Source organism: Sus scrofa, chromosome 3 (assembly GCF_000003025.6).
Source record: "Sus scrofa isolate TJ Tabasco breed Duroc chromosome 3, Sscrofa11.1, whole genome shotgun sequence".
Lineage (NCBI taxonomy): Eukaryota > Metazoa > Chordata > Mammalia > Artiodactyla > Suidae > Sus > Sus scrofa.
Window position 1 is genome coordinate 114,605,799 of NC_010445.4, and position 13,400 is coordinate 114,619,198.

Sequence of the window (13,400 nt, forward strand, 5' to 3'; positions counted from 1 at the left end):
CCAGTCAGCTTCCGCTGCTCAGGGCCATCCGGACCGGAACACCTCCCCCTCCCAAGCTCATTCCCCGCCCCTTCCGGCTTAGAGCCCGGAAGCTCCTTGGACCTTTTCCTCTCAGCCTTCCGGCGTCATCCAGTCTCAGACCCGTTTTGCCCAGAAGTCTTTTCCTAAGGAGAGACTACGTCAGCACGTTTCGGCGTGAGACGGTGATATTCCTGCGCTTTAGAACAGCTCCCGGCGGGGTCTTTTTGTTGATGTCCTATATCTCACTCGGTATTGCGTTCTAAGCTGAGCGAGCCCGCCCGAAGAGCGGAGGAATTTAAGTGTTTGCTGCGGTGACCTCATCAGCCTGCCAGGATGGCGATGCAAGCAGCCAAGAGGGCAAACGTGAGTGTTGGGGACTTCGACGTTGGAGGGGGAGCACTTCGCTGCTGGACTTTCTCAGCAGCGTGATCAGAGCCTTCTTGGCCCTCTTCCATCCCCGTCGCGGGGATGCCCAGAAGTTACTGACCTGTCAGAGTGTATTTCATCCTAACCTGGTCCTTAGAGATGTGCTCTTTGAGCCACACGTCCGCCCCTACCCCTTTTGAGAGTTCCTTCGGTCTGTTATCCCATTATCAGTGATAGTGTTGCAGCCTATGTTGCTTCACCTGCACCTAGGACCTGGCGTCAGCATTCTCTCTTCGGCCTAAAAGTCAGTAGCACAGATGATTCCGCAATAAATAACTTATGCTTAACAGGCAACTCGAACCTTGATGTCTTCTTGGATCATAGAGCTTTTTGGATCCTTCATTAATGTTTTGAGCGATTTTTTTTTCTTTTTTTGAGCATCTAGTATGTACCAGACTTGAGAGAGAGAGGATAGAAAAATCAGTCATATGTATTGAACACTTAGTATGTACCAAATACTAGTCTAGGTATTGGAGATAAAATGGTGAATAAAACAAAAAGCCCTGCTGCTTACATTGTAATATGAAAGAGTGGGGTGTGATGGAAACCTCAGAAAAATTGTCTCAAGAGAAATAGAGTGGTCAACTCTAAGATGCTGAGAGGTATAGTAAGGTGAAGACAGATAATTGAATATGCTGAGATGTAGACTTGGTAACTTTGATGATAATCATTTCAGTGGATGAAAATTTGGTTGCAGTGGAATGAAAAGAAGGTAGAAGTTGAGAAAATGGAGACAGTTCTTTTCCATGAGTTTTTGTGTAAATAGGAGAAGAGAAATTGTATGATTGTTAACTTTCTTCTTTTTTTTTCTTTTTTGGCTGTGCCTCGGGTACAGGGAAGTTCAGGACCAGGGATTGAACCCGTGCCACCACAGTGCTGTGGCAACCCTGGGTCCTTAACCCAATGAGCCACCAAGGAACTCTCAACATTTTTCTTTTTTAAGATGTATGAAGTTCCCCCATGGCTCAGCAGCTCTGTTGTTACTGCTGTGGCTTGGGTCACTGCGATGGCACAGGTTCATTCCCTGGATTGGGAAATTCCACATGCTGCAGGTCCACAAACAAACAAAAAACATTCGAAATTATATATATATATGTATATACACACACACACACACACATATACATAATACATAAGGATGTATGATATAAGGTGTGATTCGTATGCTAGTGAGAATGATCCAGGGAGAAACTGATGATGTAGGAGAAGGATGGGTTAGGTTCAGGAATAATTTGGAGTTGGGGGTTGGCATTGCAATGAGAGTGAAAGTGGATGGACAAGTGTAGATTGAATATAAGGCACTTAACTATTTGGCCATATCTATTTTCTCCAGTAAGCAAGGGCCAAGTTTATCTTCTGGGTTGGCAGGGAAGAGAGGATACAGCCTAACTGGATATTAGAGGGAGTGGGGCTGGTGACTTTTGAAGAAAGAAGAGGAAATGTGATACAGTGTCTTGCAGGGTGAGAAAGCAGATTTACTAGAAAAGTATATTGTGATTGTTTGATAGTGTTTATCATCTACTTCACCTTAAATCTTAAAGTCTAAAACTATTGTACTTATTTTTGTTTTGTTTTGTTGTGTTAACATCATTTAATTTTTAAAAAATTTTTTATTACTCAAATGAATTTATCACATCTATAGTTGTATAATGATCATAACTATCTGATTTCACAGGATTTCCATCCCACAGCCCAAGCACATCCCCCCACCCCCCAAGCTGTCTTCTCCAGAGACCATAAGTTTTTCAATGTCTGTGAGTCAGTATGTGTTCTGCAAAGTTCAGTCTGTCCTTTTTTCAGATTCCACATGTCAATGAAAGCAATTGATGTTGGTGTCTCATTGTATGGCTGACTTCACTTAGCATGATAGTTTCTAGGTCCATCCATGTTGCCAAGAATGCCGGTATTTCGTTCTTTTTAATGGCTGAGTAATATTCCATTGTGTATATGTACCACATCTTCTGGATCCACTCCTCTGTCAATGGACATTTAGATTGTTTCCATGTTTTGGCTACTGTAAATAGTGCTGCAATGAACATCAGCGTACATGTGTCTTTGTGAGTCTTGGTTTTCTCTGGATAAATGCCCAGGAGTGGGATTGCTGGATCAAATGGTAGTTCTATTTTTAGTTTTCTGAAGAATCTCCATACTGCTTTCCACAGTGGTTGCACCAATTTACAATCCCACCAACAGTGTACTAGGGTTCCTTTTTCTCCACACCCTCTCCAGCACTTATTGTTTGTTGACTTTTGGATGATGGCCATTCTGGCTGGTGTAAGGTGGTACCTCAGAGTGGTTTTGATTTGCATCTCTCTAATAATGAGTGATGTTGAACATCTTTTCATGTGTTTCTTGGCCATCTGTATGTCTTCTTTGGAGAACTGTCTGTTTAGATCTTCTGCCCATTTTTTGATAGGCTTGTTTGTTTTTTTGGTATGGAGCTGCAGAAGTTGTTTGTAAATTTTGGAGATGAATCCCTTGTCAGTTGATTCACTTGCAAAGATTTTCTCCCATTCTGTGGGTTGTCTTTTTGTGTTGTTTAGGGTTTCCTTTGCTGTGCAGAAACTTTTAAGTTTGATTAGGTCCCATTTGTTTATTTTTGTTTTTACCATCATCACACTAAGAGGTGGATCTGAGAAGATGTTGCTGTCGTTTATGTCAGAGAGTGTTTGGCCTATGTTTTCCTCTAGGAGTTTGATAGTGTCTGGTCTTATATGTAGGTTTTTAATCTATTTGGAGTTGATTTTTGTGTATGGCGTTAGGGAGTGTTCTAATTTCATTCTTTTCCATGTGGCTGTCCAGTTTTCCCAGCACCACTTATTGAACAAGCTGTCCTTTTTCCATTGTATATCCTTGCCTCCTTTTATTGTACTTATTTGTTTACCATTTGTTACCACTACTCATGTGAGAGCAGAGGATAAGTATCTCATTCTTCCCTTTATACAACACTTAGGTTAATGTCTGAAATAGTTGCAGTTTAATAAATAGTTGTTGAGCAAGCTAATGTCCAGTATGTGATTGAATATGTTCATAAAGAACACAGGAGTGATGGGATGGATGGGAGACCCATATTTGAGTCTCTCATATTTGAGAGTCATTGACTTCGTATGGAAAACATGGGTAAGGTTAAGAGACCAAAGAGAATGTAGAGTGAAGGGGAATAAACTGAGTTGAGAAAAGAAGTCTTAAGATAAAACTCTGTGAGGAAGTTCCCATTGTGGCTCAGCAGGTTAAGAACCCAACACTATCACTGTGAGGATGTGGGTTGGATCCCTGGCCTCACTCAGTAGGTTAAGGATCCAGGCCTTGCTGCAAGCTGCAGTGTAGGTTGCAGATGCAGCTCAGATCCCTATTGCCATGGCTGCGGCATAGACCAGGGCTGCAGCTGCAGTTTGCCCCCTAGCCGGGAAGCTTCCATATACCACAGGTGCAGACATTTAAAAAAAAAAAAAGACAGGAGTTCCCATCGTGGCTCAGCGGAAACAAATCTGACTAGCATCTATGAGTATGTAGTTTCGATCCCTGGCCTCGCTCAGTGGGTTAAGGATCCGGTGTTGCCGTGAGCTGTGGTGTAAGTTGCAGACATGGCTCGGATCCTGTGTTGCTGTGGCTGTGGCGTAGGCCGGCGGCTACAGCTCCGATTCGACCCCTAGCCTGGGAATCTCCACATGCAGAAGGAGCGGCCTTAGAATGGCAAAAGGACAAAAAAAAAAAAAAAAAAAAAAGCCTCAGAGAAGTTAAGTTGATGAGAATTAAACACTGCAAGTCTTAGTGCATAAAAGCACTTTTTATCAGAGTGCTGGGGTAGAAGCTAGATTGTAGGAAGTTGATGAGTGTCATGAAGTAAACAATATGAGGCAGTGAGTATAAGCTTCCTCTTTTCAGATATTTGACTGAAAGAAAAATGGGGGAAAAAGAGTAAGATAGGATAGTAAGAAGGGAGCTGATAAATTCAGGGAAGGCAGAAACCTTGTCTTTTTTTTTTTTTTTTTTTCCTTCACTGTGTAATCCTCATACGTTATCTGGTGTATACATAGTGAAGACGCTTGCTAAATATTTGTTGAATGAACAAAGAAGGATCCAAATCAGCGTTTGTTTGGTGTAACCATTGGGAGTATGTAAGCTCATCTGAGGAATAAAAGAAGCCAGGAATAAATTCAGAAGGGAGAAGAGATCATTGATATGACAAATTCCTGAGAAGACCAGAGAAGGGCCATCCATGGGGGTTTTAATATCTAGCAAACAGGAACAGACAACTCCCTTGTTCTTTCCTATACATGTCTGTGCTATTGAAGACTTTTAAATAAGAGTTCCCCTGCAGGGACTGAACCCATGCCACAGCCGTGACCCAAGCCCCTGCAGTGACAATGCTGGATCATTAACCAACTATGGCACAAGGGAACTCCCTGGGGTTTTGTTTGTTTGTTTTTTGTCTTTTTATGGCCGCACCCATGGCATATGGAGGTTCCCAGGCTAGGACCTAATCAGAGCTATAGCTGCCTGCCTACACCACAGCCACAGCAACGCAGGATACGAGCCGAGTCTTTGACCTACACCACAGCTCACGGTGATGCCGGATCCTTAACCCACTGAGCAAGGCCAGGGATCGAACCCACAACCTCATGGTTCTTAGATTTGTTTCCACTGTATCACGATGGGAATTCCATCCCTGTTTTTTTTTTTTTTTTTTTAATTGAAGGATAGTTGATTTACAGTGTTGTGTTACTTTCTGCTGTATAGCCAAGTGATTCATTTATATGTACATACATTCTTTTTCATATTCTTTTCCATTATGATTTATCCTAAGATACTGAATATAGTTCCCTGTGCTATACAGTTGAACTTTGTTTATGCATCCTATATATAATAATTAGCCTCTGCTGATCACAAATCCCAGTCCTTCTCTCCCCCACCCCCTACTCCTTGGCAACCACAAGTCTGTTCTCTATATCTATGAGTCTGTTTTTGTTTTGTAGATGTGTTGATTTGTGTTGTGTTTTAGATTCCACATATAAATATACCATGTACTAGTTGTCTTTCTCTTTATGACTTACTTCACTTGGCGTAATCTCTAGTTCCATCAGGTTGTTTCAAATGACATTATTTTGTTGTATTATGGCTGAGTTGTATTCCATTGTATATATGTACCACATCTTTATCCATTGATCTGTTGTGAGTAGGGCTGCTGTGAACATAAAGGTGTATGTATCTTTTTGGGTTTTTTGGCCATGCCCTCCGCAGTTGGAAATTCCCCGGCCAGGGATCGAATCTGCTCTACAGCAATAACCTGAGTCGCAGCAGAGACAATGATGGATCCTTAAGCTGGCGTGCCACCAGGGAACTCCTTTGAACTATAGTTTTGTCCAGATACATGCCCAGGAGTGGGATTGCTGGATTTTTAGTTTTTTGAGGAACCTCCATACTGTTCTCTATAATGGCTGACCCAGCTTATATCCCCACCAAAAATGTAGGCGGGTTCTGTTTTCTCCTCACCCTCTCCAGCACATACTATCTGTAGACTTTTTAATGCTGGCCATTGCGACTGGTGTGAGGTGATACCTCATTATAGTTTTGATTTCATTCTCTAACAGCTAGCATTGTTGAGCATCTTTTCATATATCTGTCGGACATTTGTATATCTTTTTTGGAGAAATGTTTCTTTAGGTCTTCTGCTCATTTTTTGATTGGGTTGTTTGGTTTTTTGTTAAGTTATATGAGCTGTTTATATATTTTGGAAATTAAGCCCTTGTCAGTTGCATCATTTGCATATATTTTTTCCCAGTCTTTAGGGTTGTCTTTTCCTTTTGCTTATGGTTTCCTTTGCTGCACAAAAGCTTGTAAGTTTGAATAGGTCCCATTTGTTCATTTTTGCTTTTATTTATATTGCCTTGGGAGACTGACCTAAGAAAACATTGGTACAATTTATGTCAGACTGTTTTGCCTATATTCTCTTCTAGGAATTCTGTGGTATCAGGTCTTATATTTAAGTCTTTAAGCCATTTTGAGTCTGTTTTTGTGCATGGTGTGAGGATGTGTCCTAACTTCATTGATTTACATGCAGCTGGGCAACTTTCCCAACACCGCTTGCTGAAGAGACTTATCTTTTTTCTATTGATGATTTATCCCTAATTGCCTCCTTTGTTGAAAATTTGTTGACTGTAGATGGGTTTATTTCCAGGGTGTCTCTTCTGTCTGATTAATCTGTATGTCTGTTTTTCTTTGGCCAGACCATACTGTTTTGATTACTCTAGCTTTGTAGTAGTGTCTGAAGTCTGGGAGGCTTATGCCTTCAGCTTTGTTTTTTTCCCTCAAGATTGAAAGGCCTGGGTTGTGTAGTAACCCTTTATTAATTCCTACTAATAGTCTTCCCTAAAACCAGTGCCCAGTTGCTTTTCCAAAGAGCATGCCATTTTTATTAATATCAGATTATAATTCTTACTCTTGGCTTATAAAAATTATGTATCATTTTCATTAGAATATATTATGAGGAGTTCCCATCGTGGCGCAGTGGTTAACGAATCCGACTAGGAACCATGAGGTTGCGGGTTCGGTCCCTGCCCTTGCTCAGTGGGTTAGCGATCCGGCGTTGCCATGAGCTGTGGTGTAGGTTGCAGACGCGGCTCGGATCCCGCGTTGCTGTGGCTCTGGCATAGGCCGGTGGCTACAGCTCCGATTCAACCCCTAGCCTGGGAACCTCCATATGCCGCGGGAGCGGCCCAAGAAATAGCAACAACAACAAAAGACAAAAGACAAAAAAAAAAAGAATATATTATGAGAATTTTTTAAACGGTAGCACTCTTGTCTTTGATTATAACAGTATGTTATTTCTCATTTTAGATTCGACTTCCACCTGAAGTAAATCGGATTTTATATATAAGAAATTTGCCCTACAAAATCACAGCTGAAGAAATGTATGATATATTTGGGAAATATGGACCTATTCGTCAAATCAGAGTGTGAGTCTTACTGAGACTTTTGAAATGGCATTTAAAGAAAATGATTACATAATTTATCATCTCAGAATTAGCTGACATTGGGCCTGAGAGCCTAGAAACTAAGGGAAAAGTACCCATGGAGACCCTCATGGTCCAGCTTAATTAGAGCCAATAATAGTATTATGCAGTTATAGAGAGCATGAAGTAGTAATGAATGGTTTGAGGGGAATGGATGAGGAGAGAAAGGGCTAGCATTTATTATATGCCTACTGTTTATAAAGAGGTCCTCTGCTATGATTTTTATATGCATTAACTCTTAATTTTCTCAACGGTCTTCACTGTCTCCTTTACTGACAACAGAATTTCTGAATAAGCTGTGTAAAGGGATATAAAAGTAACTGAGAAAAATGATTTTATTTTTCAACTATGGAGGATTTAAAAGTATAAGGCAAAATAATTACACTACACAGCCATATGGTTTGGTTTGGTTTGGTTTTTTATGGCCACACCTGTGGTGTATGGAAATTCCCAGGCCAGGGATTGAATTCGAGCTGCAACTGCAGCAACACAGTTTCCTTTAACCCACTGCACCAGGCCAGGGATGGAACCTGCGCCTCCTCAACAACCCAAGCCACTGCAGTCACATCCTTAACCCACTGTACCATGGGGAGTACTCCCAAATCCATGTTTTAATTTAATCTAAAGATGGGCTTTATACCTTCAAGTGATATTTTTGGTCATCTACTGTATGTCACCTGTAGTTATAGTTGCTTTTATTTGCATCAGCAACCCTACAGCCCTGTGTGGAGGGGATATTGTGTCTGTTTCATCAAGGCCCAGAGAGTAAAAGTACCTTTTTGGCTTCAGACAGCTATTTAGTGATAATATCTTCTGATTCTAAATTGAATCTCTACACCACACAGTAACACAGCCACTGTCACTTTAACTAGTATAAATGAGCCAATTACCTAAGAGTCCATTAAAAGGATTTCTAGAGTTTTTATTTTTAGTTGGAATAATTCTTTTTTGGTCTTTTTTTGTCTTTTCTAGGGCTGCACCCATGGCATATGGAGGTTCCAATATGGAGGCTAGGGGTCCAATTGGAGCTGTAGCCACTGGCCTACACCACAGCCACAGCAACACTGGATCCGAGCCATGTCTGCAACCTACACCACAGCTCATAGCAACACCGATCCCTAACCCACTGAGCGAGGCCAGGGATTGAACCCACAACGTCATGGTTCCTAGTCGGATTCACTTCCACTGCGCCACGACGGGAACTCCCAAATGATTCTTAATAACTGTTCTTTTATGACTTGAGAGCGCATTCTTGGCTTTTAAAACTCTGTGAGACCTTGAGGACTCTCCTTTTCAATGATCACTGTCCCTCCAAAAAGTAAACCAAGAGCTAGAAATACATCATCACTGCTACTCAAACAAGAATGAAAATGAAGGAGTTCCCGTCATGGCTCAGTGGTTAACGAATCCAACTAGGAACCATGAGGTTGCGGGTTCAATCCCTGGCCTCACTCAGTGGGTTAGGGATCGGTGTTGCCGTGAGCTGTGGTATAGGTCGCAGACACGGCTCAGATCTGGCGTTGCTGTGGCTATGGTGTAGGCCAGTGGCTACAGCTCCAATTTGACCCCTAGCCTGGGAACCTCCATATGCCGTGGGTGTGGCCCTAGAAAAGACAAAAAAAAAAAAAAAAAAGAATGAAAATGAAGTTTTATAGACCAGCTGTCCTTTTTAGGAAGTCTTTTTGCCCTAAAATGAAAAAAAAAAGCAAATAATGTTAGCTTAGTGCCTAACATATAATAGGTACCAAGTACATGTTTTTAAAAATTAAAATTACAGTGTGGTTGATAATAGGTTGGTAATTAGGGGCTGGGTACTTAAGATGGAGAGTCTTTAAAATGAAGTTAGAGGGAGTTCCTGTCATGGCTCAGTGGTTAACGAATCTGACTAGTAACCATGAGGATAAGGGATAGATCCCTGGCCTCATGCAGTGGGTTAAGGATCTGGTGTTGCCCTGAGCTGTGGTGTAGGTTGAAGACTCGGCTCAGATCCCATGTGGCTGTGCCTGTGGCTTAGGCCGATGGCTACAGTTCTGATTTGACCGCTAGCCTGGGAACCTCCATATGCTGCGGGTGCAGCCCTAAAGAGACAAAAAGACAATAATAATAAATAAATAAATAATAATAATAAATAAATAAAATGAAGTTAGTGCCTACCTATTCTGCTTTCTAAGAAGATGTAAGGAAGAGATCCTTTTGTTTTGTTAGCTTCCTACAGAAAAGATATGTGAGAGGATTGATAGGAAAAAGTAGATCTCTACCCTTCAAATGCTTATTAGTATTTGCTGTAATCATAGTACTGTGGGAGTGAAATAAACTATACACTCGTGTTTGCTCTTAAGGAACTTTAAATGTTGCTAAGTTCTTTTGGTTTTGTTTTGGCCATACCCACAGCATTTGGAAGTTCCCAGGCCCGGGATTGAACCCATGCCACAGCAGCTACCCAAACTGCTGCAGTGACTCTGAATTCTTAACCAGCTATGCCACAGGGGAACTCCACAAATGTCGCCAAGTTTTTTAATGGTTTTATTCTGAAGGAAAAATTAGGTAGACTTTTTGGGAAAATCTTCGGGACAGTGTTTTTCCTTTGGGTAGTCCCCAGTTCTCATACCTAAAACATTCTTGAAAATGGTCAAAAGTCCTAAAGTTGTTAGATTATTTGCAGAGTAAGGAATTTTATAAAATTCTCCATCAGGCCTATGCTGCCTGACAGAATGAGAGTGTTCAGTGTCACTGGCACCCTCTAACCACCCAGTACCCTGTACCTATCCCATCCCCTTTTACAGGAAGCACAGGTTCTGGCTGGGGCCCAAGACTGTAGTCTCATTCTTCACCAGATCTTCCCCTTCCCATGGGCCCACTGCCTTTCCTTGACCCTGGGCAGGGACTATGGCAGTTGGTAAACCTGAGTCCTCAGTTGCAGTGGGTGGCTAGAACACAAAAAGGCAAGGGGATCCATGTTTAGCTTACTGGAACATAAGCCGATTGGGACCTCTGCCCGCTGTCCCCACTCACAAGCACATGGCCATCTGCCACCTGCAGTTTGCTGCTCCTCACACTTCCCTACCCCCTCCCCTAATGGGAGTTTGTGATGTGAGGAGAGGAGGTGGCAAGGAACAGTTGAACAAGAAGCAGTCTCATATCCATGGGCGAGATCCAGCCTCACTTTACCCTTCTGGCCACATTGTAGCATTCTGCTCTGGCTCACAGGTAACTACCTACAAGTACACTTCAACCCCAGTCTCTCTAGAAACCCAGCTCTTTTCCCAGGCTGCGTAGGGCTGTGTAATGCATGAAGGTACAGGTGTTATTAAAAATGAATGTGTGGGGAGTTCCCGTTGTGGCTTATCAGGTTATGTACCTGACTAGCATCCATGAGCATGTGGATTTGATCCTTGGCCTCGCTCAGTAGATTAAAGATCCGGTGTTGCCATGAGGTGTGGTGTAGGTCACAGATGAAGCTCAGATCCTGCGTGGCTGTGGTGTAGGTTGGCAGCTGCAGCTCCAATCTGACCCCTAGCCTGGGAACTCCACAGGTATGGCCCAAAAAGAAAAAAAAAAAAGAATGTATGAAAGTTGGGAGTTTTGTGTTTTAAAAAAGCAGTGAATCTGCTAAGAAAAGTGGAAGAAACTATGCTAACTCCTTATATTGGGGTACAGCCTTTCTGGCCATAAAAGATGGTGGTTGGCTGTTTTCTTGTGTATCATTTATAATTTTGCTGTCTTGGTAGGGGCTTCTCTCCCACACTACCTTCCTGATAGATACAAAATCAGTTTTATTTTTATGGATTTGAAAAACCTTAGTAGAATATTACCCAGAAACAGTTGTTACCTACATTAATATTGTTTGGTCTTTAAGGATTGGAACTAAAAAAAAATTTTTTTAGGGCCACACCTGTGGCACATGGAAGTTCTCAGGCTAGTAGTCGAATTGGAGCTGTAGCCGCCGGCCTGCACCACAGCCACAGCAACGTGGGATCTGAGCCATGTCTGCGACCTACCCCACAGCTTATGGCAATGCTAGATCCTTGACCCTGAGTGAGGTGAGGCCAGGGATCAAACCCGCATCCTCATGGATTCTAGTCCCGTTCGTTAACCACTGAGCCATGATGGAAGCTCCTCACGTTAGTGTTCTTGATAGAAGTTTAACCTGAACTATTTTACTTAAAACAAAAATTACCTAATTTGAGAAATTACAGGCTTATCCAACATACCTGTCTATAATGTCTATTTCCTCTGATGGTTTTCAGGTAAATGTGTATCTTAATTAAATCTGTTTCAACTCTGTAGGGGGAACACACCTGAAACTAGAGGAACAGCTTATGTGGTCTATGAAGACATATTTGATGCCAAGAATGCATGTGATCACCTGTCAGGATTCAATGTTTGTAACAGATACCTCGTGGTCTTGTACTATAATGCCAACAGGGTAAGTATATCCATGGTTCTCATCATGTGGGGAGAGCCCATGAGAGAGGTAGTGGAAAATTGTACCATTAGGGGAGATGTGTACTTGAGTTCTTTTCTAGCTGGCACTATTGGTGAAATTCATTTGACTGTAGATTGATAACTGTTAACTTTGGTGCTTACCACATTTTCAGGCATTTCAGAAGATGGACACAAAGAAGAAGGAAGAACAGTTGAAGCTTCTCAAGGAAAAATATGGCATTAACACAGATCCACCAAAGTAAACATCTTCTGCATTTTCATTTTGGACTAAAACACATTAATGGCCATCAGCACCCTTTTTTGTTTTTAGTTAATATTGAAAATTGTGATTTCATACTTGAGACTCAAAAAGCCTGCTTACAATTTTGATGTATATCAGAATATATTACATTAATAAACCTGTAGCTTTTTATAAAACATGTCAGTATGTTCTCTTGAAATTTCCCCTATTGTATTATACCAGGAAAACGAAACAAAACAAAACAGCAGTTAAACCATATCAAGAATTGTTTGGGAGTTCCCTGGTGGCTCAGCTGGTTTAGGGATCCAGCATTGTCACTGCCATGGCACGGGTACGATCCCTGGCCCTGAGACTTCTACATGCCAAAAGAGTTGTTTGGTGGTAGGTGGACCTAGAGACAGAGCTTATTGAGGACAGGGACCTCTTGATACTCTATGCCTCCAGTATCCAGTCTAGTGCTTAGCCATCAAAGGAACTTGTTAGAGGATTATTATTTATTGAATGTCTATTAATAATGAAATTCCTTAACACCTCTGTGATGGTAGGTATCTCAGTTTTGCAGAAAAGGAAACCAAAGCTTGTCATATTGAATAAAAATGAATGCATTAAAAGTTGCTCTTGGGGGGACCACACCTGGGGCATGCATAAATTCTTGGGCCAGGGATCAAATCCATGCCACAGCAGCATCCCAAGCCACTGGGTGACAACACTGAGTCTTCAACCCATTGAACTACCAGGGAAGTTCCAAAAAGTTGCTTTTTAACATAAACTAGTTTGTTTTTGTTTGTTTTTTGTGTTTTGTTTTTTAGAGCCGCACCCGCAGTATATGGAGGATCCCAGGCTAGGAATCTGATGGGAGCTGATCAGAGCTGTTGCTGCCAGCCTACGCCACAGCCACAGCAGTGCCAGATGCGAACCGTGTCTGTGACTTACACCACAGCTCACAGCAACGCCAGATCTTAACCCACTGAGCAAGGCCAGGGATCGAACCTAGTCGGATTTGATTTTGCTTCGCCACAACAGGAACTCTTTTTTTTTTTTTGCTTTTTAGGGCTGCACTTGCAGCATGTGGAGGTTCCCAGGCTAGGGGTTGAATTGGAGCTACAGCTGCTTGACCTATACCACAGCTCACGGCAACGCTGGATCCTTAACCACTGAGCAAGGCCAGGGATTGAACCCGAAACCTCATGGTTCCTAGTTGGATTTTTTCCATGGTACCATGATGGGAACTCCAACATCAACTAGTTATTAGC

At 42.1% G+C, this 13,400-nt stretch overlaps 1 protein-coding gene across 1 annotated transcript; it reads left to right on the forward strand.

Moving 5' to 3' along the window:
• On the forward strand, positions 65-12,325 carry SF3B6 (splicing factor 3b subunit 6). Its single transcript, XM_003125364.4, has 4 exons — positions 65-384; positions 7,285-7,403; positions 11,748-11,886; positions 12,059-12,325. Exons 1-4 carry the CDS (start codon positions 355-357, stop codon positions 12,146-12,148), a joined length of 378 nt encoding a protein of 125 aa, XP_003125412.1. The 5' UTR covers positions 65-354; the 3' UTR covers positions 12,149-12,325.

Excerpts from the sequence above, each read along its gene's own strand:
- SF3B6 (XM_003125364.4), top strand. The coding sequence starts at position 355 with ATGGCGATGCAAGCAGCCAAGAGGGCAAAC. Across the intron at positions 7,404-11,747 it reads CCTATTCGTCAAATCAGAGT|GGGGAACACACCTGAAACTA; the intron begins GTGAGTCTTACT and ends TCAACTCTGTAG. Across the intron at positions 11,887-12,058 it reads TGTACTATAATGCCAACAGG|GCATTTCAGAAGATGGACAC; the intron begins GTAAGTATATCC and ends CCACATTTTCAG.